Source organism: Coregonus lavaretus (assembly GCF_964263955.1).
Source record: "Coregonus lavaretus genome assembly, chromosome: 23".
Taxonomy (NCBI): domain Eukaryota; kingdom Metazoa; phylum Chordata; class Actinopteri; order Salmoniformes; family Salmonidae; genus Coregonus; species Coregonus lavaretus.
The window spans coordinates 22,196,240-22,223,069 of NC_140010.1; the positions used below are offsets into that span (position 1 = coordinate 22,196,240).

The following is a 26,830-nucleotide window of genomic DNA, read 5'->3' on the forward strand; positions in this document are numbered from 1 at the left end:
ACAACAAAAAATACAAAACTGTAGAAATTATAATGGACCTACATTTATAGTCTCTTTATGCTGCTCCACACTGAATTCAACTCCAAGTAAAAAGAGCTGTGGACGTGATTTTACCCAGTGCTTCTGCATGTATTACCCCCCACAAAAACTTTTTTAGAGAGTCTCTTGAACGTGTAGCGGCATTCACTTCTGAATATTTAATAGAGTTGAGTAAAACATACCACAGAACAGTCACCGAAACAAAAAGCTAGACAGTCAGGGAGCATCCAAAATTCCAAAAGCGATGGATAGAGGACCATTTTCAGCAAACTTTGACGGCGAGGAAATATAACCAATTTTAAGGGTGGCTCTCCGGACCTTGGTGAAGACCAAATGCAGCCTGTGGGGCAAAATGAGTTTAACACGCCTGCATTAACCTGTCTGTGTTTTGTGTTTAATTTAAAATAAGCAGATTTTATTTATTTACAATGAAGACAGAAACCAAACAACAGGGGTGAAAAAGAGGAAAGCACAGGCTTAGAAATGAGCAAATTATCATGAATGGCACAACACTGGTGCTTTTGTCCTATTTTATCTTGGGATCTCTTATTTAGGTCTGCTATTGATGATACACTTATAGAGGTCAAATGAATTGCTCATCATCAACTAGTGAATCATTGAAGGTCACTTGGCCTAGTTCCATCTCCTCATCAATAAAACATTTAGTATATTATTCTCTCAATGTCACCCTGCACATGTCTTTCTTTAGCTTGCGTTGATTTCCTTTAGTCAATCTGATCCATGTTGATATGAGATTTTATCATGTTTTGTTCATATCACATTGTTTGCTTTCAACTGCTATTTTCATTTTCAGTGGGAGTCCCAGTGTTGATGATTTATTGGGGTCACGGCCACAAATAGACAACGCAAGTCTTGTTTTTCAGAATAGTGGTGTGTCTGACTGTGTCCTCATACATTGATATACACATAGGCTTCCGCAGTATTCATGTATATTGCGAAAAATTAACACCCACTGGACTCACCCAGTACACCACCCCTAAAAAGGCGAGACTTGTGCAAGACCTACAATCTAGCCAATATTCTACTATTTCTAAGTGTCGTTCTATCTTTAGAAAAAAGTAGTGTTGAGCTTAGAGTCAAACACAAATATGTGTCAGTCACTTTTTTATAGGGCAGAGGGTCAGGAAAGGTCAAAAGAGTCATTATTAGTACATCGAAAATACATTCCCTGTTGTCACAACTGAGTGGGAAAATCTCCTTTGGTCTTGTGGGTGATAATGATGAAATTATTATTACACCATCTGTAAAACCCATCTATACAGAAACACTTCGAAACATTTCAGGAAGGTGTCTAATTCTTTAATAAAATATAATAAAATGTGTTAGCACATCCACGGTTGAATCTCAGACTACCATTGTTCATCATCACCTCTGAAAAAGTGTGTAAATTGTACATATACCTACCTCAACATGGTTTCTGAACAGAATACCCTCCTCTGACATCATTGATACATGATACTGTACTGATCTTCTTACCAAGAGCATGAATCCAAATGTGAAACAAATGATAAGGTGTTCAGTGTTTTGATGGTGGATGGTATTCTGTTTACTACTGTAAGTGCATCAGCAAGCAGACTGAGACAACAGGAAAATGCACTTGTCAACAAACACGCTTCATTGTTTAAGAGGAATTCATGGTTGTGACTATTTAAGCTGCTTAGGCCTATATCTGTTTCGTTTGCCTTAAGAAAGTATTTATATGCTTTTGTTTAATTTCTTTCAATCTCATAAGGATTTGTTTTTGTCCTCTGGTTTTGTGGTTATGATGATCAAAGTGGTGTGAGGTCTCTAGGTTGATCAAAGTTCTCTGTTCACAGCCCAATAGCATTGTGTTTCTATACAGTTACTGTGCTTATACTATTATATTAATATCCACAATGCAAGATAGACCTATTAAGCTCACAGTTTAAATGAGCACACTTTTTACCCAATAAATTGACCTGTCCTTGTAGCAGGTAATACTGAAGACTTCTAACAAAAGGAACTACTATTATTATTTATTGATTTGGATCCATTATTGGTGGTTGAGTTTTGTTCTGAGGTATTCATCAACATTAGTTACTAGTAATGTAGACGAATAGCAGTGATGTACTGTATGATACTACTCCACCCCTACTGTAGCCTATAGAACATTAGTACAAGCACAGTAACGAATGAACATAGGAATGTCATTCCATTTTGTTTGACTTCTGAAGCATACTGTATAGATGTCCTTAGTGTCTCAGTTGCAAATGGAGGATCACAATAGTAATTGAAAAACAAAACTATATAACTGTAAATAAATGTATGCAAATGTACATGTTAAAAGAACATTCCTCTCAGAGTCCTGATTGTGAAGGGTTTCTGTTGACTGGAGGTCGCCGCCACAAAATGGCAGTTACATATGATGTAATACAGATTAAAATAGTGTGGTGTATGTGATGTATTAAATGACAAAAATGCAAAAAAACAAAAAAACGGTTAATTATTGTCTTTTAAGTAAGTTGCATTGTATAATGAAAGTCTGAAGTGCTTAAACTGCATTAAATCGGATTAAAACACATTTTATTGTAAATTGAAGAGTAAAAACAGAACATGACATTTTTGTATGTATTGGATTTTTGTAAATTTTTATTTGATTCTAATGCAACACAAAGTACCAAAATTAATTTAATAAAGTACACTGTGGCCATTTTTTCAGCTTCCACTTAGTTAATTTGTGTTTTGTTAACACAGGTTGTCACATTATGTGCATGCAACTCTAAAGATATGAGTATAATGGTAATGTATTATAATATGATTCATATATTTTCACTAGAGCCACTGGTTATACAGCATTCCAACAGCATTGTTATTGATATAATGCAGTGTTTGCAGAATGGGCAGTGACTGAACAAAAGAACAGCACATATACACACTGGTACATTTAAGTGCATTGAGTTCTTTGCTTTGAATACTGTGTGTATACAGTATGCAAATAGGTAGGTGTGGGTAAAATTTACATTCTGCATGATGATACTAAATAATAGGTGCAATTTACCTCTTCATTCATTATTGAAGAGGCTGTATCCACAGACAATGGATGCGTCCCAAATGGCACCTTATTCCCTATATAGTGCACTACTTTTGACCAGAGCCTATAACCCTATGGGCACTGGTCAAAAGTACTGCACTATATGGATTAGGGTGCCATTTGGGACACACCCAGTGGCTACTGCAGCCCACCAGAGGCTAATAGGTGAACAGGATATCACACAGGACAGGCAGGGAGCGCTGTACAGGTGTCAAAGCCTCAGAACTAGATAGTACTGGACTGATATAAGCTGTACAATATGTCATGTGGATGCCAACAATGTTCCATATCTCAGATCTCTGCAGGCCTGAGTTTGAGCTCTAAGCATCTCTGCAGATAAACCAAAGCAGTTTCGCTTTGTTAAGAGTAGTAACAGTGTAATATATAACACTCTGAGTTTGTGGTGTTGCTCATCACTGTGAGATGTGTGTGAGTAAGTGTGATGGAGTTTGTCTGTGCTGAGAAATATCCTCAAAAAGCCATTGAAGAAATCCCATCATTCTTTATCAAAGATATTATGTAATTCTCACTTTTGGATTGCCTTAAGTGGGCAGTGTTTTTAGTTAGTACAGAGAAATACAGAGAAATAGTACAGAGAAGTTAGTACAGAGAAATACACTAAATGGGTTTTAGTATAGGCTACACATTACAGTGAACTTACACATTAGTTACATTTGACTTATAGGTCAGAAATAATTACTTGATCAAAGTCTTATTGAAACATTACAACCCGGAAAAATACTAGTGCAGAAAAGTTACCCAGAGGTTTTATTAAAGAAAAAATTATATTTTGTTTCAAACCACTTCCCAAATACTGTATCTTGGAATGGCTGTCTGTGGCACCATTTGCATGTTTTAAGTATACTGAACAAAAATATAAACGCAACATGCAACAATTTCAAAGATTTTACTGAGTTACAGGAATTCAGTCAATTGAAATAAATTAATTAGGCCCTAATCTATGGATTTCACATGACTGGGAATACAGATATGCATCTATTGGTCACAGATGCCTTAAAAAAAAATGGGCCTCACAATGGGCCTCAGGAACTCGTCACGGTATTTCTGTGCATTCAAATTGCCATCGATAGAATGCAATTGTGTTCGTTGTCCGTAGCTTATGCCTGCCCATACCATAACTCCACCACCACAATGGGGCACTCTGTTCACAAGGTTGACATCAGCAAACCGCTCACCCACACAACACCATATACGTGGTCTGCGGTTGCGAGTCTGGTTGGATGTACTGCCAAATTCTCACTAACTTGTGGTAGAGAAATTAATATTAAATTATCTGGCAACAGCTCTGGTGGACATTCCTGCAGTCAGCATGCCAATTGCACACTCCCTCAAAACTTGAGACACCTGTGGCATTGTGTTGTGTGACAAAACTGCACATTTTAGAGTGGCCTTTTATTGTCTCCAGCACAAGGTGCATCTGTTATGATCATGCTATTTAATCAGCTTATTGATATGCCACACCTGTCAGGTGGATGGATTGCCTAGCAAAGAAGAACAGGGCGGCAGGTAGCTTAGTGGGTAAGAGCGTTGGGCCAGTAACCGAAAGGTCGCTGGTTCTAATCCCCGAGCCGACTAGGTGAAAAATCTGTCGATGTGCCCTTGAGCAAGGCACTTAACCCTAATTGCTCTTGTAAGTCGCTCTGGATAAGAGCGTCTGCTAAATGACCTATTATTATAAGAAATGCTCACTAACAGGGATGTCATTTTATTGTGTTGAAATAAGCTTTTTGTGCGTATGGAACATTTCTGGGTTATTTTATTGCAGTTCATGTAACATGGGACCAACACTTTACATGTTGCGTTTATATTTTTGTTCAGTGTATAAAATAGTATTTTTACAGGAATTACTTGTAACACGCAAAACTCATAATTAAAATATTTATTGTAACATTACAAATAATTTCTGACTTGAATCACACTGACAATGGACCTCAATAGGTTTAAAAAGTGCATAGGCTACAGTAAATATCTACATAATACAACAATGTACAAAATCCCCAAATTAAAGAAATTATACAATTATTTCAATCAAAAGGCAAACATTGTACACAGATGAAAGACAAGAAAACTGCCCAGTCTCCATACCTATATTGCTCCCTGTATAGCAATTGCTATATTGTTCCATTATTTGCAGTTCTTAAGCAAAAGAAAGGCCTCTTAAATAGAAATTGTTGCCAGTGGTACTTTGAACAATGTGTGCAAATCAATTGTGGAATCATACAACAATGCACAAATGTCTTCAATTTGTACATTTGACATTAACCAATATAATTACAGTTGTATGTTATATGACACCTTTACAATTTACCTTCTCTTCTGTACTTGTTGGTTTGTGACAAACAGAGGAAAAAGTACTAATATAGTTAAATAACAGAAACCAGGTATCAGTTAAACATTCAATTGATCACATGATAATACTCTGTAACGGTTTGTCTTAAAAACAAGTAACTGCTTCATTTAACTAACAAAAAGCTATTCAAAAGGTTATTTATTTTTCTTTATGCCTGCTGTGGAATCGTTCTAGTAATGCTCGAAGGACATTCCCAGGAATTATTTGGTGTCTGTCAATGAGTGCTTGAACTGCTTGCTGTGTCTGCAAATCAGAAAGAAAGGTTAAGGAAAATTATCTGACCCTGTCTTTCCCAATCATTTGACTTTTGTGTGCTCTACATGCCAGACAGTAAGTAACCATTAAATTACAGTTGCATAATGACTTACCTTTTCAGCTAATTCTGCTGCACTAATGTTAGGGTCGTATGGGATGGGGTTGCCTAGGTATGTACGAAACTTCACAGGAAAACCCCCATAGACAGGGGCCATCGGCACGCGGAACTTTTCATACGACCATCTGAAAAAGCCTGAGAAATATTACATTTTCAAGTTAATTTACTATTATGAAGTTAAAATAAAATAAGTTACACTGCAATTAAAATGTATAGTTAAGCATACTTACTTAACCCTCCGAGAGATCGGAATCCTTCCCTGACGTTTTGAGTAAACATCGGAATTATTGGCTGAAAATGTTTAAGAGATTAAATATCTAAAAGGATTTCAGATAAAGTTATGTTCCTGTGTGAGAGTAAGAAGTGACATGTACTGCGTCTGTCCCCAAATGGCACCCTATTCCCTATAGGGCTCCAGACCGCCATGGGGCTCTCGTCAAAAGTAGTGCACTATATAGGGAATAGGGTGCCATTTGGGACGCATCCTGTGAGAACAAAGACAGAAGGAGACTAAAACCAATATGTACCACTTTGGAATCGATAGCCACTTGTGCAAAGCCTTTTCTCTTCCCCCAGAGCAGTGGATAGGTCTCGTCACTGAGGAGGGCCTCCCTCACGCCTCCAGGTGAGATGCCCAGGAGGTGGCCACTTTTCAGAGCCTTCACACACTCCTCCTGGGGCCCGTGGATCACACTGAACACCTCCAACAGCAGCTTGAACCCTACAGAGAAGAAAAATGGTCATGCTTTTAGGGTCTATGCATCTCATGTAGTAAGAATGGACTACGGTAGCTGTAGGCTATTCACTTTACTGACCCAACTAGATACAGAGGGCTGAAGGTAACATCTCACTTTTATATTTAGATATTGGGAAATGGATCTGTGAAGATCTTACCTGGAACTTTGAACAGAAAGTAATCAGCGACTGAGTGAACAATCCGTCCCTTTTGAATGACGACATTTGCCAGAAAGTAATAATAGTCAATGGGAATAGCCCCATGATAATAGACTATAAGAGCTGCTCCTTCATCTGGAATCTTCTCCATACCATGGATTTCATATCCTGTTAAGAAAAAGACAAATGTATATTAGCATTGGCAATAGTCATTTTCATGGTAAAATGGAAGTAAACAAAGCCATAAACAAACACCCTGCAACATCCCCTTACACACACACATAAATACCGTGCCATATGAACCCGTGGCCATCCCATAACGTAGCCAGCGTTTTTATAGCACCATCCCAAAGGTTGTTGGAGTAGGCCTCCCTGAGCTGGTTCTTGTGTTTGTATACATGGAGGAAGAGGATGGAAAGGTAGAGGAAGATCACAATGAGGAAGGGCAGGATGAAAACGACGACCAGAGGGGTGAACACCCAGGCCAAGTACTCCAGATAGCTCAGATAGTCTTCCAGGGGTCCTAGTCCTGACCATTCCTCAAATGTGTGAAAGATGCAGGCTAGAAAATCGGGTACATCACCAAACATGCAGGACTTGTTCCCATTTGACATACTGCCTGCCACACAGTTAGCCTCTCCCAAAGGAAGCCAAGTTGAATGAGGATACCATCTGCCAATGGGCAGGCCTGGAGTATAGAATGGAGAGAAGAGGGCTAACGTACAACTGCAATACATTACAGTAAATCAAATTACAATGAGAGCATGTTTTACACATGCTGGTTAATATACAAATAATCAAATCAGCATGCATCAATTAACAATTAGCTTGATGAATAGCAAGTAATCAAATGGTTGCATTTGCAGCATCTAGCTAGAACTTCTTCAAAGGTAATACTTCACAAATATTTTTTTCTTCCAGCGTAAATAATACTGGGGACAGATCATACCAGGGCCAGGCTCTAAAGCCAAATGAAAGTAAAGGGCCATTCATTCACCCCCTGTAACAGCTGAGTTAGCTAGCTATGTTAGCTGGCTACTGTCTTGACAACTGAGTGACACCACTCGTTACCGAGCTACAATAACTAGCTACTAGCATACTAGCTAGCAAGATACAACTTTAAAATCCAATTTAAAACTAGACACCTTAGCAAACTAGACACAATAATGAAAAAGCTACTCATTATGAATCGGCATTTCCCTCGATTACCTAGCTTGCTTTTAATTTACACAGAAGCTACAGAGATATTTATAACTTACCCCTTCTGTCTGTGGTAGCTAGTTAGCATGCTAGCTAGCTAGTTCTTGAGACTGAATGACCTCAACTACGTTAGCATTGACATCAAGCAAACAAGCAAACGCTAACGTTAGTACAGCTACTGCATGGACATCTATACTAGTTATTGCATAAATAACAATACCATATTTTTATGAAATAATTACATACATTTTTAGCCCTGGTTTGATCCCCTTGGAAAGTCGATAGCAGGAAAATTCCTGATTATTTTATTCTTTGTTCAACCGGTTCCTTATTCATGTGACACAAGCAGGAACTAATCTCATCGAGGCAAAACAACGTGTGTGGAATGAACTGCAGTAGAAAGGCTTTCGGTTTGCTAGCTTGCATATTTTATGTCTGAATTTGATCAGATAGTGTTAACCACATGGTGATTGATAATGGAAGATGGAATGTGGTTGTTGACATTATTTTTAGGCAAAGGAGCTTGGCTGGAGATGATCATGGGTCGATGCACTGCTTGTGCTCAAGAGCTTTTGTACAGTAAGTAAGTTAGCTCACTACAAGTACAACACACAATGTCAACTGTGTTGCACTGTTTTCACTTTTCACTGTCTTCTTTTTCTCCCGGTGTGTGGGGATCGTGAGTTGTACACATCTGACCGTAAAGCCATCACTGACCTGACTGAAGGTGGGCTGCAAGGTAGGACATACCCATTGATGTATATTTGTATACATCATTGGACATACCTCACACCTTTTAATGATTGACATTTACATGCATTTTGATTACTTCACAAGCTTTGAAACCTGAAGGTTCTGTCTGTAACTCTGCTTATTGTTGCTTTGGAGAAGAGCTGTCAGAAGATGAAGAGACTGTAGAGGAGGATGGACCGATCCATGAAGAAGCCAAACTTATGGCCAGCATGGGACTGCCTGTGGAGTTCATAAGTTCCTCTGCACAGAGGAGAGCTGTAAGTAGTAGCAAGTAAACATTGCCTATGTCTGTCCGTCACCATAGAGTCCACCTAAAAGCAAGATAAAATATAATGTTGCTCCGATGCTCTCTCTCTCACCCAGTGTCTTTGTGTCTCTCTTGAAGTGGAGAAAGTTGAGAGAAGAGCATCTAATAGTGAAGATGACGATGATGATGATGAACCACCAGATAGAAGAATTGCAAAAGTTAAGCGCCGGTAAGCTACGTGACATAATTTATCTATGTATCCATGTCTTGCAGTATTTTACAGTATTGTCCTCTATTGCTCAACCAATATAGTATTACTGAATATCACTGTTTCAAGTGGCTGCCATATGCTGACAGTGACTGACATATTTTTTATATGGGTTTGATTTGAGCTATGGTTTAAGCTGTGAAGGTTTAAAATCTTGGCTATGATGCATTGCATGTAAAAGTGTCAGCCTGGGGAAGGAATGAAAGTGCTTATCCTCTGTCTTTTCAATGTCCAAGACATAGATTTCGATGCTTATATGATAAACACTCCATCATGTTTCAATAACCAAGGATTCTGTAAATAGATTCTGTAGAATCTGTATAAATGAAAATCAGTTGAAATCACATGGTCCATTCCAACCCAAAGGCTGGAATTGGGGACTGATATGTGATTAAGCCTACACTATGCTTTGTGAGAATTTAACAATATTGTTCTGCATTTTCCTTTTTTATTTTTAAGTTGTCTATTGCATCTCATCAACGTTCTACTGTTGGCTACACTTGTTCTGCCTCCCGAATGGCACCCCATAGGGAATAGGGTGCCATTTGGGACACAGACTTGTTCAATCATTGTGATTGTTTGTTAGGCTAATGATGTCTATTGATCTATCGTTTACTGATCTATTGATTGACACAGTCATGAACTGGATGTGGAGGAGAACCCTCAGATATCTGTGGATGAAGCCTGGGATAAACTGGGATTAAAGTGCAGCCACGACCCCATGTATGTGAGCATTACTACATCAGACTTGGGCTACGTCCCAAATGGCACCCTATTCTCTATATAGTGCACAACTTTTGACCAGCCTGGTCAAACAGTAGTGCACTTTTACAGTATGTAGGGAATAGATTGTCATTTCGAACAGAGACCAGTTATATGTACGCTTATGTGAGATTGTCCTCTTAGAATATCAATCTCTCTTCATGTTTTGATGTATTAGGTTTGAGACTGTGCTGAAGTTTAAGCCCCAGTAACCATCATGGTAGTAAGGCTGGGAGGAATAGGAAGCAACATGGAGGTAGAAAAGCAGCCTGCCACATCAACAAGCACACCCTCTTCACTGAAGAGGGAGATACCACAGAGCCCAAGCTGACCAAGACCTTTCAAAAAGTAAGCCTTGTAAACATTTGACCAATTATTATGAAATTATTATTGATAGCAATACAAATTGTCACCCTCATTTTAAATCAAAATAAATGTTATAGGTCACATACACATATTTAGCAGATGTTATTACGGGTGTAGTGAAATGCTTGTGTTCCTAGCTCCAACAGTGCAGTAGTATCTAACAATTCACAACAATACACAGAAATCTAAAGTAAAATAATGGAATTAAGAAATATATAAATATTAGGACGAGCAATGTGGCATTGACTAAAATACAGTAGAATAGAATACAGTATATACATATGAAATTAGTAAAGCAGTATGTAAACATTATTAAAGTTACTAGAGTTCCATTATTAAAGTGACCAGTGATTCCATGTCTATGCTAATAAGGCAGAAGCCTCTAAGGTACAGGGTTGAGTAACCGGGTGGTAGCCGACTAGTGATAGCACACACCCACATTTCATAGCAGCTTCTGACTAGCAAGTGGAGGAGGATGTGCTGTGGTTGACACCGGGGGAAGCCTTGTCAGAGAGGTCTGCATCATGTCTAACTCAGCTGTCTGTAGACTCAGCCTCAGTGCTCACTCAGTGTCCACTGGCAGAGGAGAGAATGGGAGAGCAGCCAAGACTCCACAGGAGCCCCTCCTCCCCTCCCTGTCAGTGCTGCCCTCCTCTGACACACCGCATCTCTTTAAACATGCAACCACTGTTTTCAGCCAACTGAATTTATTTACAATGCGCCGCCACACTGCACGGCACTGGTTCGAGGGTAGCCGCACTGTTTAAAGTTCATGTATCATCCGCTTATTTGAGTCAGTCACATTTCATTGGTAAGAATATCTTTGGACGGCTGATGTAGGAAGTTCACATCACTGGCTGACCTTGAGAAATAAAGGGAGAGGGTTCAGTTGGTCGCTATAAACTCAAAGATGCTTATTCACAACATAATAGAGAGGCTAGGAAATGCTGACTGCCGGATTGTCTTATCGCAAAGAAACTGAAACTTGTCAAAGTACTTGAGTGTGCACAAACTGCACTTCAAATAAGGAGAAACTTAATGACTTGCTGTACCTACAGTTATAGTTTCCCCCACCATTGAAATAGATATCAGTGTGTTTCTACTGAGTTAGCACTGAGTTGAGACATTATAAAGTAGTGTCGCACTGTGGGAGGACTGTAACCAGTTAAATGCAGTGCTTTTCCATTAATCTCTCTGTAGGAACTCACTGAATCCATCTTCTGGGCAAGACTTGCTGTTTTTACTGTCTGCAGCAAATGGCTCCACCATCTAGCATACACAGTAGAAATGAATTGAGCACTGATTAGGCCTACTTTAAAGTATTGTTTTGTTGTCTAACTTGTCATGCTTCTCTGTTCATTTAGTGTTTATTGCTCATGCTTGTGTCTTGTACTTGCAGATCACTCACTCATGTCCTTCTCTGTCTTTAGGTTCAGAAAGAGAACGACAGCTGTCCCAGACACACCAGTTCACCAGGCAGACAGGGGGAGCCCTGCTTGTCCATTCGCAGAGGGAAAGGAAGAGAGACTGGAGGAAGAGGAGCAGGAAGAAGAGGTGAAAGAAGATACCCCTCTGGAGTTGGACAGTACTGATCAACCCTCGTATCAGAACCTCTTCACCAGAACAGAGGATGAGGAAGAGGATGATGAGATTAATTTCAGAAGAGAGGTGTACTCACTGGACATACCAGACTACTTAGTTCCTGATGCACCTGAACACAGTAACACAGGTGAGTTTGCGTCAACAGCCGGTTTAAACCTTTTTCTAACCCAGGGTTTCTATATAAAGAATCAATGTCAGATTTACATTAGTGTATTGCATGTTTGATTGTTGAAGTCTTGTATAACTTTTTCACTGCCTATTTCCAGAGGCTACTGAAGAACAAGAACACAAAGAAAAGAGGGAAATGTGGAGTAATGCCAGCTGAGATTGCAGCGGAGCCCGAGCTGGCTAAGTACTGGGCCCAGCGCTACCGCCTCTTCTCCAGGTTCAATGAGGGCATCAAACTGGACCACGGTGAGTCACAGAGCAAACAGAACACACACTTCAGGAAACACAACCAATTTCTTCATACAGGCTCAAGCAGAAAGGGTTAGTCATATGGAGGAACGGATTTACCTTATTATTGTTGTTAATATTCCTCTAGTTTGAGAACAACTATTCTCCTATTGTAGTCTCCCAACCACTTCTAATCATGCAGCCCAAACGGAGTGTTGTCAAATGTGATTCAGGAATACACTTTATTCTAAAAAGAAAAGGATTTGCCTGAAGGTGACTGAACATTAAGTCTTTCTCTCCAGTTGAGAAACGGATGGCTGTTATGTCCAAGGTAAAAGCTACAGTTTTGCTGCTCTTGAAGTCTAACATCATGTTGTTTTCAGAGAAGCAGAGGGAAAGAGAGGCAGTGATGTTGAGATGGTGGTGTAGCGGGTGCATGGATTTGCTGGCTGGCAGGCAGGGCTCTCCTCTTCCTGTCTGTGAGAGAAGTGCTGACGCCAGTGAAGCACACCTCACACTTCTCCCTGTGTCACATGACATGACAGCATCAGGCTCTCTCCCTGTCTCCCAGCAGAGCAACTCTTTCATGACTCTCAAGTCTCTCCTGTCCTGTCCTGTCCTGTCCTGTCCTGTCCTCTCCTCTCCTCTCCTCTCCTCTCCTCTCCTCTCCTCTCCTCTCCTCTCCTCTCCTCTCCTCTCCTCTCCTCTCCTCTCCTCTCCTCTCCTCTCCTCTCCTCTCCTCTCCTCTCCTCTCCTCTCCTCTCCTCTCCTCTCCTCTCCTCTCCTGTCCTTTACACTCTCTCTCTCTCTCTCTCTCTCTCTCTCTCTCTCTCTCTCTCCCTCTCTCTCTCCCAACAAAAAGAGCAGATACTGTAGCAGAAGTAGAAGCAACCTTAGTTAGGGTTGGGTGGAATCCAGATGTGTTATACCATTTCTGTACCATACCAGGGAATACGGCATTACCGGAAGTGCACACAAGGGGCACTATTAAAAAAACAACAACAAAAAAACATTGTCTACTGTAACCAAGAAGCTTGATCTTGACATCTAGCTACTTAGCTAGAAAGTTAGCAAACCAAATGCATAGCTGGAGCCCTGAGCTGGATATAATTTATTTGACACATCTTAGATTTCTTATAGTTATACTTAACTTATATTTATAAGCAGAGGCGTAGCACGCACCCCCAAACATTTTAATATTGGGAATCATACCATCGGTATTGTATAAACGGTATATCGCCCAAGCCTACTGTTGGTGTTCAGTTATAAAAGCTCAGCTTGTACCTCACTGACGTCCTTCTCCAACCTATTTCTGGGAAAGAGCTTATCTGTTATCAGAGGGCCAATCTCATCCTTCCGAATCTCTCCCTATTCTCCAAAGTATTATGACTAATATGCTCGCTCAAATCAGAAGTCTTCCACAGAGCATTCTGAATTCTATTTGAAAACTAGATCAGAGCCTTCATAACTACTCACTTATTCATGTCAACAGAGAAGAGCCTGGATACATACCGTAGTATGGCTGAAACCCACTGCAGATTACACCTACTCCTATCAGATTCCTATGTTGTCTATCACTCAATTAGACATAGGAGTAAAGTCTGAGAAAGTGCCTGTACAGATTCATCATGTGTAGCAGTGCCTGGCTAATGATAGATAGCAGATTGTGAAGAGGGGTAGTCTAGTCTTCTGGGACTGAAGTGATGTAGCTCGGTTTTAAAACTTCAGACATGATGTTGGCTTCCCTTCAAGATCTGTTTGAGAATACAACGCTAACTAGTCGCCCATAAACATAGTTGCCAATAGACATTTGGGGAATGCATAAGCTCAATATTTTGTTTTGACTCTCCCTTGAGCCCCAGTAAAGTTAGTACTGGAAAGTCTGTCTTCTCCTCAGCTACTTTTCTCAGAAGGGAGGCATAATGAAAGAGCGTGAGAGATGTGAAGCGCTAAAAGAGAAGAGGCCACTCCCATCAGTGTTTGCCTTAGCAGGTGTTTATTCTCTGAGGAGGCTGTGAAAACAAGCAGCGGAACAGAAAACAGAGATTGCTGCTAGACTCAGTTAGAGAATGATGGCAGATGGTCTAGGTCTCCGAGGGGAGACAGGAGGACGTGGTCTATGAAGAATCCCAGTCTCTCCACATAGTCTAATACAGCATTTCCCAAACTCGGTCCTGGGGACCCCAAGAGGTGCACGTTTTGGTTTTTGCCCTAGCACTACACAGCTGATTCAAATAATCAACTCATCATCAAGCTTTGATTATTTTAATCAGCTGTGTAGTGCTAGGGCAAAAAACAAAATGTGCCCCCCTTGGGGTCCCCAGGACTGAGTTTGGGAAACCCTGGTCTAATATATCTCAATATCCAATATCTTCAATACTTTTTGTGTTGTCTTGTATAGTATAATCATAACTAGGCTTTTCCCGGTGTGATGGCAAACCCACATCTACTTTATATTTCAGCAGGCCTAATATTTGTCTTTTGCCTGCAGGAAAATGTTGTGAGTGACGGCTGTTTTGAAATGTAACTGTCACTGATAGTGTTTTGGTTCTTTTGGTGAAGGTGCGCATGGCACTAGGATGACTTCATGAGCCCAAAAAATGAATCAATTACATGATATATGATATTTCTGGACTTTTGTCAAAATTGATAAATTCATAATGACACAAAAGATTTGGCTTGAATATCAGAATGGCATTGTTTGAACAAAACCATGTGACACTTGTTTGACCCCTGGTGGCTATGCTTTGCATTGGGGACACCTACAGTACTTCTCTTTGCAAAAACCCCAAATCAGATAAATTATGATGTATACATTTTACATTTACGTTTTAGTCATTTTGCAGACACTCTTATCCAGAGCGACTTACAGGAGCAATTAGGTTTAAGTGCCTTGCTCAAGGGCACATCGACAGATTTTTCACCTAGTCGGCTCGGGGATTAGAACCAGCGACCTTTCGGTTACTGGCACAACGCTCTTAACCACTAAGCTACTTATAGAAATATGAATTATGAAATGTTTTTCCACAATGCATCTTGTCTTTTAATATAGTAAAATTAGAGAAATTAGACTATGTATTAATTGCATCTTTGTATTCAGTTTGTTAAAGCCTCTTACTCCTGTCTGTCTGTCTGTACAGAGGGCTGGTTCTTCGTCACCCCAGAGAAGATAGCCGAGCACATTGCCCTGAGGGTCCACGACAGTTTCCACTCTGAACTCATCATAGACACCTTCTGTGGAGTGGGAGGCAATGCCATCCAGTTTGCCCTCACTGGGAAGAGAGGTACAGTACAGTAGCATCATGTTTTATCCAATCTTTTATAAACTTTTTAGATATTTTTGGTTATACTGTATCTGCATTTGCCTTTATAAATAGGGCGAGAGTTTTTCCTGACCCTGTGACTTGACCAGAAAAACCTCTGGGCCCTTGTTATATCCTATAGGTTAACAGTTATTGTCCTGAGTGGTACTCCCTGTGTGTCTGACTCTCTGTCCTCCCTGTCCCTTCCCCCATGCAGTGCTAGCCATTGACATCGACCCGGTGCGTCTGGCCCTGGCCCAGCACAACGCCCAGGTCTACGAGGTGGCCGAGCGCATCGACTTTGTGCAGCGAGACTTCCTACAGCTGGCACCCCGTCTGCGGGGGGATGTGGTGTTCCTCAGCCCCCCCTCGGGCGGCCCAGACTACCTCAGCGCAGATGTCTTCGATATCAAGACCATGATGGCTCCAGATGGATATCCGTTATTCCTCTCAGTGAAGCTGCTCTCAGGCTTTTATAGTCAGGCAACGGGCCAGACTCCAGCACTCAGGGCAAGGTAGAGGCAGAGCGGTAGAGAGGCAGAGCGGTAGAGAGGCAGAGCGGTAGAGAGGCAGAGCGGCAGAGCGGTAGAGAGGCAGAGCGGTAGAGAGGCAGAGCGGCAGAGCGGTAGAGAGGCAGAGCGGTAGAGAGGCAGAGCGGTAGAGAGGCAGAGCGGTAGAGAGGCAGAGCGGTAGAGAGGCAGCGAGGCAGAGCGGTAGAGAGGCAGAGCGGTAGAGAGGCAGAGCGGTAGAGAGGCAGCGAGGCAGAGCGGTAGAGAGGCAGAGCGGTAGAGAGGCAGAGCGGTAGAGAGGCAGAGCTGTAGAGACAGAGAGGTAGAGGTAGAGGCAGAGGCAGAGGTAGAGGCAGAGCGGTAGAGACCGAGAGGCAAGAGGTAGAGACCGAGAGGCAAGAGGTAGAGACCGAGAGGCAAGAGGTAGAGATTTGATTTGATTTATTAGGATCCCCATTAGCCGACGCCAATGGCGACAGCTAGTCTTACTGGTGTCCGACACATAACGAAAAATACATTACAGACTAAATACTTTACAATTGACATACATTTAAAAATATTAACATGTAGTGTGTGTATGTGCATCTATCAGTTACACATACATGTCAGTACATACACACAACAAGTAGGTCACATGGGGGAGAGTCGTTGTGCCGTGAGGTGTTGCTTTATTCATTTTTTGAAACCAGGTTTGCTGTTCACTTGCGCTATATAAGATGTAAAGGAGTTCCATTTACTGATGGCTCTGTATAATACTGTACGTTTCCTTGAATTTGTTCTGGACCTGGGGTCTGTGAAAAGACCCCTGGTGGCATGTCTGGTGGGGTAAGTGTGTGTGTCCGTGCTGTGTGTAAGTTGACTATGCAAACAATTTGGAATTTCCAACACATTCATGTTTCTTATAAAAACAAGAAGTGAAGCAGTCAGTCTTTCCTCAACTCTTAGCCAAGAGAGACTGGCATGCATAGTATTAATATTAGCCCTCTGATTACAATGAAGAGCAAGACATGCCGCTCTGTTCTGGGTCAGCTGCAGCTTAACTAGGTCTTTCTTTGCAGCACTTGACCATGACTGGATAATAATCAAGATAAGATAAAACTAGAGCCTGCAGGACTTTGTGGAGTGTGGTGTCAAAAAAGCAGAGCATCTCTTTATTACGGACAGACCTCTCCCCACCATTGAATCTATATGTTTTGACCATGACAGTTTACAATCTAAGGTAACACCAAGTAATTTAGTCTCCTCAACTTGTTTAACAGCCACACCATTCATTACCAGATTCAGCTGAGGTCTAAAACTTAGGGAATGAATTGTACCAAATACAATGCTCTTAGTTTTAGAGATGTTCAGGACCCGTTTATTACTGGCCAACCATTCCAAAACTATATGCAACTCTTTGTTAATGGTTTCAGTGACTTCATTAGCTGTGGTTGCTGATGCGTATATGGTTGAATCACCAGCATACATGGACACACATGCTTTGTTTAAAATTGAAAGGAGTAGAGGGCCTAGAGAGCTGCCCTGCGGTACACCACACTTTGCATGTTTGACATTAGAGAAGCTTCCATTAAAGAAAACCCTCTGAGTTCTATTAGATAGATAGCTCTGAATCCATGATATGGCAGAGGTTGAAACACACACTACTGGTCAAAAGTTTTAGAACACCTACTCATTCAAGGGTTTTTATTTATTTTTACTATTTCCTACATTATAGAATAATAGTGAAGACATCAAAACTATGAAATAACACATATGGAATCATGTAGTAACCCAAAAAGTGTTAAACAAATCAAAATATATGTTATATTTGAGATTCTTCGAATAGCCACCCTTTGCCTTGATGACAGCTTTGCACACTCTTGGCATTCTCTCAACCAGCTTCATGAGGTAGTCACTTGGAATGCATTTCAATTAACAGGTTTGCCTTCTTAAAAGTTAATTTGTGGAATTTCTTTCCTTCTTAATGAGTTTGAGCCAATCAGTTGTGTTGTGACAAGGTAGGGGTGGTATACAGAAGATAGCCCTATTTGGTAAAATACCAAGTTCATATTATGGCAAGAACAGCTCAATTAAGCAAAGAGAAACAAAAGTCCATCATTACTTTTTAAGACATGAAGGTCAGTCAATACGGAACATTTCAAGAACTTTTAAAGTTTCTTAAAGTGCAGTCGCAAAAAACATCAAGCGCTATGATGAAACTGGCTCTCATGAGGACCACCACAGGAATGGAAGACCCAGAGTTACCTCTGCTGCAGAGGATAAGTTCATTAGAGTTACCAGCCTCAGAAATTGCAGCCCAAATAAATGCTTCACAGAGTTCAAGTAACAGACACATCTCAACATCAACTGTTCAGAGGAGACTGTGTGAATCAGGCCTTCATGGTCAAATTGCTGCAAAGAAAACACTACTAAAGGACACCAATAATAAGAAGAGACTTGCTTGGGCCAAGAAACATGAGCAATGGACATTAGACCGGTGGAAATGTGTCCTTTGGTCTGGAGTCCAAATTTGAGATTTTTGGTTCCAACCGCCTTGTCTTTGTGAGACGTGGTGTGGGTGAACGGATGATCTCCGCATGTGTATTTCCCCCTGTAAAGCATGGAGGAGGAGGTGTTATGGTGTGGGGGTGCTTTGCTGGTGACACTGTGATTTATTTAGAATTCTAGGCACAGTTAACCAGCATGGCTACCACAGCATTCTGCAGCAATACACCATCCCATCTGGTTTGGGATTAGTGGGACTATTATTTGTTTTTTAACAGGACAATGACCCAACACACCTCCAGGCTGTGTAAGGGCTATTTTACCAAGAAGGAGAGTGATGGAGTGCTGCATCAGATGACCTGGCCTCCACAGTCCCCCGACCTCAACCAAATTGAGATGGTTTGGGAAGAGTCGGACCGCAGAGTGAAGGAAAAGCAGCCAACAAGTGCTCAGCATATGTGGGAACTCATTCAAGACTTTTGGAAAAGCATTCCAGGTGAAGCTGGTTGAGAGAATGCCAAGAGTGTGCAAAGCTGTCATCAAGGCAAAGGGTGGCTATTTGGAGAATCTCAAATATAACATATATTTTGATTTGTTTAACACTTTTGTTGGTTACTACATGATTCCATATGTGTTATTTCATAGTTTTGATGTCTTCACTATTATTCTACAATGTAGAAAATAGTAAAAATTAATAAAATCCTTGAATGAGTAGGTGTTCTAAAACTTTTGACCGGTAGTGTACGTTTTCCCAACAACAGGTTATGGTCAATAATGTCAAAGGCTGCCCTGAAATCTAACAGTACAGCTCCCACAATCTTCTTATTATCGATTTCTTTAAACCAATCATCAGTCATTTGTGTCAGTGCAGAAGATGTTGAGTGCCCTACTCTATAAGCATGCTGAACGTCTGTTGTTCATTTGTTGACAGAGAAATAGCATTGTATTTGGTGAAACACAATTTTTTTCCAACAGTTTGCTAAGAGCTGGCAGCAAGCTGATAGGTCTGCTGTTAGAACCAGTGAAGGGCGCTTTACCACTCTTGGATAGCGCAATGACTTTGGCTTCCCTCCAGGCCTGAGGACAAATACTTTCCTCTAGGCTCAGATAAAAGATATGACAGATAGGAGTGGCTATAGAGTCAGCTACTATCCTCAGTAGCTTTCCATCTAAGTTGTCAATGCCAGGAGGTTTGTCATTATTGATCAATAACAATAATTGTTCCACCTCTCCCACACTAACTTTACAAAATTATTTTATTTCATTATTTGTTTTTTTATGCATCAGTACGATGGCTCACTGTTCATTGTTGGCATTTCCTGCTTAAGTTTGCCGACTTTGCCAATGAAGTAATCATTAAAATAATTGGCAACATCAAATGGTTTTGTGATAAATAAGCCATCTGATTCGATGAAAGCTGGAGTTGAATTTGTCTTTCTGCCAATCATTTAATTTAAAGTATATCATTGATATATCATTGATCTTGGCTTCATAATACAGTTTCTTCTTATTTTTGTTGAGTTTAGTCACACAATTTCTCAATTTGCAGTAAGTCAGCCAGTCAGATGTGCAGCCAGACTTATTAACTACTCTTTTTGCCCTATCTCTTTCAACCATACAGTTTTTCAATTCCTCATCAATCCATGGAGCCTTAACAGTTCTAACAGTCAGTTTCTTAACAGGTGCATGTTTATCAATTATTGGAAGAAGTAATTTCATAAGTTCATCAAGTGCAGCGTCTGGATGCTCCTTATTAATCACATCAGACCAACACATTTTTAACATCATCCACAATTATTTTGTATGATCTCTTATAAACTTATTTAGGCCCAGCTTTTGGATCTTTGGCTTTCATGGATATACTGTAGCCACTATATTGTGAACACTGCATCCAATGGGTACAGATACAGCTTTAGAACAAAGTTCTACAGTATTAATAAAAATGTGATCAATACATGTGGATGATCTTGTTCCTGTAGTGTTTGTAAACACCCTGGTAGGTTGATTTAATAACGGGAACCAGATTACAGGCACTGGTTACAGATGAAAACCAGTCAATATTCAGGTCCCCAAGAATGTAGACCTCTCTGTTTACATCACATACACTATCAAGCATTTCACACATATTATTTAGATACTGAATGTTAGCACTTGGTGGCCTATAGCAACACCCCAAAAGAAAAGGCTTTAGATGTGCCAGGTGAACCTGCAACTAGGGCTGTTGCGTTGACCGTATTACCTCCACACTGGCGGTCACAAGTTATGAAGGCAGTCAAATTCCACGTGACCGTTTAGTCACGGTAATTTGGCTTCTCCAAGCTCTGATGCTGCTGATGGTCATTAGTAGCCTACCAAACTTGCTAACTGCCTGGTACTCAGCACTCTATTGTCCCTCTAATCCAGGGGTGTCAAACGTCCGGCCCGCAGGCCGGATCAGGCCCGCAAACGGGTTTAATCCGGCCAGCGAGATGATTTTGAAAAAAATAAAAAATAAAAATAAAAAATAAAAAAAAACTTTTTGTAAAGTATAAAAATGCGCTGCAATTTTTCAATAAAATAAACTGCTGTTCCAATTGCGTCCACTGGATGGCGCAATAGCAATTGTGTTAAGCAAGCAAACTGTTTATACCGGGGCAGAGCAAGTAGGTCAAGCACGTGCAGCCAATGAGCTACTTTGTTTTGCCCGCGATATTTATTACGGCTTCTACTTTTAACATTATGTGCTTTGGCACCCTCATTGCCCCAATATGTCTCTGTCAAAAAAGAGAAAAGTGGACGCAGAGTGCAGAGTGTTCCAAGAAAAATGGTCATCCTATTTATTCACGGAATTGAATGGGAAAGCTGTATGTTTGGTGTGTTCAGAGCATGTTGCAGTGCTGAAAGAATATAACCTTCGTCGCCACTATGTGAGTCTTCATGCCGACAAATATGACAACTTTCAAGGACAGCGGAGATGAGAGAAGGTGAATGAACTGTTGGCGGGTCTGAAGAAACAGCAGTCTGTGTTTACTCACAGCCGAGACATCAGTGACGCTGCAGTGAAAGCTAGCTACCTCATTGCTAATGAAATCGCAGTGGCTTCAAAACCATTTAGTGAGGGTGAATTTGTAAAAACATGCATGATGAAGGCAGCGGAGATTGTGTGCCCTGAAAAGCGGCAGGCTTTTGCAAATATCAGCCTGACAAGAAACACAGTTGCAGACAGGATTTCCGATCTTTCAGTGGATTTGGACAGCCAGTTGAAGCAAAAAGTAAAGTCATTTATTGCGTTTTCGGTTGCAATTGATGAAAGCACGGACATTACAGATGTTGCACAACTGGCCATTTTCATCCGCGGAATTGATGACACATTGACCGTCACCGAGGAGTTCGTGGAGTTGGTGCCGATGACAGATACAACGACAGCAGCTGATATTTTTACCACACTCGTCGGCGCGCTGGACAGGGTCGGAGTGGACTCGTCCCGCGCTGTCAGCCTGGCTACAGATGGTGCGCCCTCAATGATCGGGAAAAAAGCAGGCGTTGTGACAAAGTTCAGAGAGAAAGTGCAATCTGCAATTGGAGGACGTGATTTTTGACTTTTCACTGTATTTTGCACCAGGAGGCTTTGTGTTGCAAGTCATTAAAGATGGATAACGTCATGAAGGTGGTCATCCAAACTGTTAATTTCATCCGATCCAGAAGCCTGAATCACTGTCAGTTTGACAGCCTTCTCAGAGAGAAAGACCACATCTATGGCCTGCCATACCACACTGAGGTAAAATGGTTAAGCCGAGGTGCTGTGCTGAGGCGTTTCTTTGATGTACGAGAAGAAATTGAACAGTTCATGGAAGAAAAGGGCAAACCAGTGTTAGAATTTCATTCCGCAGAATGGATGCAGGACCTTGCATTTATGGTGGATGTTACAGAGCACCTGAATAACTTGAACAAACAGCTGCAAGGGCGCAACAAAGTTGTCACGCAGTATTATGACAGCATACGTTCTTTCAAGTTGAAGCTGTCATTGTGGGAGATGCAACTTGCCGGTGGTGATGCAGCTCATTTCCCCTATCTGAAAAATGTGTGCGCGACCCAACATGTGGCAGACATGAAGCGGTTCAAAGATAAAATAACGGGACTGTTACGGGAGTTTGAGCAACGCTTTCAGATTTATGTTTATATGTTTTTATGTTGATGTGCTATTGTTTTTAATTGATTTTATTTTATTTGTATATTTAACCTATTCTTGACTCTGTGGTTCTTGCACTTGTTTGGGGAACAGGATTTCATTATTTTTATCTACATTTCTGCCTGAGAAATGACACCCTGATATAGTTCTGTGATCTGTGAAACAGTTCTGTTAATCACTGAGGCATTGTGTGTTTGTGTGTTCTTTTTCTTTAGAATTTTCAAATAAACTTGACATGTTTTATGATTAATAGTGATGTTGTGCTTGTACTATTTTGGACACACTGTCCTCAGGCTCCAGCTTTATGTTGTATGTTGATCGTATTAAAACAAAGAAAACAATCTGAAGTTGTTATTTTTAAGTTATATATACCATGATTTTTCCGGTCCGGCCCACTTGGGAATAGATTTTCCTCCATGTGGCCCCTGAGCTAAAATGAGTTTGACACCCCTGCTCTAATCACTCTGACATCAATGCAAATGTGTTTGAAAATCTAATCAAACACTTCATGAGAGCCCATGAGCTCATGTTGCACAACATTTCAATAGGATATGCAATTGCGCGAGAAAACATAGTGATGGCCTCTACTAAAAATAGGCTCACTATATTTATTTCTCAACTTTCCTAATATTAAGCACATTGCTTATATTTACAACAGGAGTATAGCCTACCTGGCTGGCATGAAAATACACCACGGGGAAAGCGTCCTCCATTCGCTATTTAAGTACATAGATTACATGTATTTTTTCCCGCTGACCCTGTTTCGATACAGGTGCATGATAATGGTCCATTCTAAATCAAAACAAATGTATATGTAAAGACAAGATTAAATCAAGAATAGTCTGATGGGTGACAATATTAGCCTATCACTTGTGAATTATACAGTGGGGAGAACAAGTATTTGATACACTGCCTATTTTGCAGGTTTTCCAACTTACAAAGCATGTAGAGGTCTGTAATTTTTATCATAGGTACACTTCAACTGTGAGAGACGGAATCTAAAACAAAAATCCAGAAAATCACATTGTATGATTTTTAAGTAATTAATTTGCATTTTATTGCATGACATAAGTATTTGATCACCTACCAACCAGTAAGAATTCCGGCTCTCACAGACCTGTTAGTTTTTCTTTAAGAAGCCCTCCTGTTCTCCACTCATTACCTGTATTAACTGCACCTGTTTGAACTCGTTACCTGTATAAAAGACACCTGTCCACACACTCAATCAAACAGACTCCAACCTCTCCACAATGGCCAAGACCAGAGAGCTGTGTAAGGACATCAGGGATAAAATTGTAGACCTGCACAAGTCTGGGATGGGCTACAGGACAATAGGCAAGCAGCTTGGTGAGAAGGCAACAACTGTTGGCGCAATTATTAGAAAATGGAAGAAGTTCAAGATGATGGTCAATCACCCTCGGTCTGGGGCTCCATGCAAGATCTCACCTCGTGGGGCATCAATGATCATGAGGAAGGTGAGGGATCAGCCCAGAACTACACAGCAGGACCTGGTCAATGACCTGAAGAGAGCTGGGACCACAGTCTCAAAGAAAACCATTAGTAACACACTACGCCGTCATGGATTAAAATCCTGCAGCGCACGCAAGGTCCCCCTGCTCAAGCCAGCGCATGTCCCGTCTGAAGTTTGCCAATGACCATCTGGATGATCCAGAGGAGGAATGGGAGAAGGTCATGTGGTCTGATGAGACAAAAATATAGCTTTTTGGTCTAAACTCCACTCGCCGTGTTTGGAGGAAGAAGAAGGATGAGTACAACCCCAAGAACACCATCCCAACCGTGAAGCATGGAGGTGGAAACATCATTCTTTGGGGATGCTTTTCTGCAAAGGGGACAGGACGACTGCACCGTATTGAGGGGAGGATGGATGGGGCCATGTATCGCGAGATCTTGGCCAACAACCTCCTTCCCTCAGTAAGAGCATTGAAGATGGGTCGTGGCTGGGTCTTCCAGCATGACAACGACCCGAAACACACAGCCAGGGCAACTAAGGAGTGGCTCCGTAAGAAGCATCTCAAGGTCCTGGAGTGGCCTAGCCAGTCTCCAGACCTGAACCCAATAGAAAATCTTTGGAGGGAGCTGAAAGTCCGTATTGCCCAGCGACAGCCCCGAAACCTGAAGGATCTGGAGAAGGTCTGTATGGAGGAGTGGGCCAAAATCCCTGCTGCAGTGTGTGCAAACCTGGTAAAGACCTACAGGAAACATATGATCTCTGTAATTGCAAACAAAGGTTTCTGTACCAAATATTAAGTTCTGCTTTTCTGATGTATCAAATACTTATGTCATGCAATAAAATGCAAATGAATTACTTAAAAATCATACAATGTGATTTTCTGGATTTTTGTTGTAGATTCTGTCTCTCACAGTTGAAGTGTACCTATGATAGAAATTACAGACCTCTACATGCTTTGTAAGTAGGAAAACCTGCAAAATCGGCCGTGTATCAAATACTTGTTCTCCCCACTGTCACTTATCACTTGTGAATGATGCCCAGCATAAGAAACAATGCTTTTTTTGCAACTTTTTCGAATCATAGTCGCACACCTCATGTAGCCTAGCCCATAGGCCTATATGTTTTAATAAGGTTTGTATCACAACTAAAGTGGCCAAATAACTTCTTAAAATTAAGCACATTAATCGGCTTTACAAGGGGAGTAGAGCCTAACTGGCATACATAAGTAGCGCGTGAGTTTTAAGTTTGGGGAAGATAATTTTCACCAAAAAAATGCACCTTAATAATAAAAGCATTACATGCATAATTGCATTTGCGGCCACTTTTGATAATGGTGTTTTCCGCTAATGGAACATTTGGCCTAATAGTTTATCAATATTTTAAGCTAAACATTCTGATCTGTTGCGTCAGTCACATTGCATAAAAAAGGTTTTTGGGATCTATCGCATCCCACAACTGTCCCAGACTATGTTTGGAATATGTATTTATTGCACAGAATAGAATAGGTCTACTTTTGTACTATGGGGGATAGTAGATTGACATAGGCTAGTGCTTTTGCTGTTCGTTAGGCCTATTCATATTGTTGGCTGACGAAAAGTAAATGTGGACAGTTCTTCCAATATCTTCAATATGCAACTCGGAATTGGATAAGGACGCGCAGTTGCGTCCCCGATGTGTCTGTCTTCACTTGTAGCCTGTGAGAAAGACCCAATCACGTGATGGGCCGTGCAGCAATCAGGGAGAAGTGCACAACGGCCACTGGCCACAAAAGGCATGTTTTTTTTAGGGTGCATTACGGCCACACAAAGGGGATGCCGCCGTGAAATTCTAGGCATTATCAAGTGCTTGTCAAATTGTGAATGAGTGACTGATGTAGTGTGTACAGCCTGTGCAAAAAACAAAGCAGAGCTCATGCCTTTCAAGCGACTTTTTTCTAATCATCATTAGAGTCGCATCATGCAGCCTTACAATGTATTAAAAATCAAAACATATAGCCCAACGTTTGTAGAACAACTAAAGTTACATTAATAACTCTAAATTAAGCATATAGGAATACCTCTTTCTTTGTTAACCGCTCAACACAGAATAGCCGCATGTGTGCACTCCCTCAAATCATTTGGAGAAAATATCCTTTCTATTTTATTCAGCTTTGTTCAATTGTATTCTTCATACTATAAAATAATGTAAAATAATGCCACGGAATTCTAAGCAAATCTTGTCTGCTAAATGAACTAGTGTAGCCCACAGCCATTTGGCATAGCCAGATCAGGACCTAACATAAGGACAATTCAGAGTATCCTATTCTGTTCTTCTGAAATAGACTACATTTTCTTCATATCATGCTTCTTTAGACCTGTCTAAAATAAATAATGGATTTATTGTAAAGGTGTAGGCTATATTACATGGATTTATTAGACTTTTTAAAATGTAGATGTTCCAAGGGTCTGCATCAGTGGCTTGTAGGCTATGTGTGGAAGCCAGGAGATGCTAAATGTGTTTATGTTAATTAACGGTCAATTACCGTGAGACCGACAGTTATTTGCTTGACAATC

At 40.8% G+C, this 26,830-nt stretch overlaps 2 protein-coding genes across 3 annotated transcripts; one reads left to right on the forward strand and one right to left on the reverse strand.

Moving 5' to 3' along the window:
* Positions 1-4,997: 4,997 nt before the first annotated feature.
* On the reverse strand, positions 4,998-8,283 carry LOC311150594 (DGAT1/2-independent enzyme synthesizing storage lipids-like). 2 transcript variants are annotated; one of them, XM_084188075.1, is made up of 7 exons: positions 8,197-8,283; positions 7,040-7,438; positions 6,751-6,918; positions 6,384-6,577; positions 6,087-6,147; positions 5,852-5,991; positions 4,998-5,726 (listed from the first exon to the last, which is right to left on the reverse strand). In XM_084188075.1, exons 2-7 carry the CDS (start codon positions 7,362-7,364, stop codon positions 5,622-5,624), a joined length of 993 nt encoding a protein of 330 aa, XP_084044201.1. In that variant the 5' UTR covers positions 7,365-7,438; positions 8,197-8,283; the 3' UTR covers positions 4,998-5,621. The 2 variants fall into 2 exon arrangements, with proteins under 2 accessions (XP_084044201.1, XP_084044202.1); XM_084188076.1 differs by lacking the exon at positions 8,197-8,283 and adding an exon at positions 8,010-8,074.
* A 344-nt stretch (positions 8,284-8,627) lies between these two features.
* LOC311098907 (trimethylguanosine synthase-like) lies at positions 8,628-17,798 on the forward strand. Its single transcript, XM_084139454.1, has 8 exons — positions 8,628-8,689; positions 8,842-8,960; positions 9,067-9,179; positions 9,855-9,941; positions 11,777-12,075; positions 12,183-12,362; positions 15,485-15,628; positions 15,864-17,798. The coding sequence occupies exons 2-8, from the start codon at positions 8,904-8,906 to the stop codon at positions 16,163-16,165; spliced, it is 1,182 nt and encodes a 393-aa protein (XP_083995580.1). The 5' UTR covers positions 8,628-8,689; positions 8,842-8,903; the 3' UTR covers positions 16,166-17,798.
* Positions 17,799-26,830: the final 9,032 nt, after the last annotated feature.

Coding starts and splice junctions, on each gene's coding strand:
- LOC311098907 (XM_084139454.1), top strand. CDS start 8,904: ATGGCCAGCATGGGACTGCCTGTGGAGTTCATAAGTTCCTCTGCACAG. Junction 12,363..15,484: donor GGGCATCAAACTGGACCACG/GTGAGTCACAGA, acceptor CTGTCTGTACAG/AGGGCTGGTTCTTCGTCACC. Junction 15,629..15,863: donor TGCCCTCACTGGGAAGAGAG/GTACAGTACAGT, acceptor TCCCCCATGCAG/TGCTAGCCATTGACATCGAC.
- LOC311150594 (XM_084188075.1), bottom strand. CDS start 7,364: ATGTCAAATGGGAACAAGTCCTGCATGTTTGGTGATGTACCCGATTTT. Junction 6,919..7,039: donor CCACGGGTTCATATGGCACG/GTATTTATGTGT, acceptor TTTTCTTAACAG/GATATGAAATCCATGGTATG. Junction 6,578..6,750: donor CTTTCTGTTCAAAGTTCCAG/GTAAGATCTTCA, acceptor TCTTCTCTGTAG/GGTTCAAGCTGCTGTTGGAG.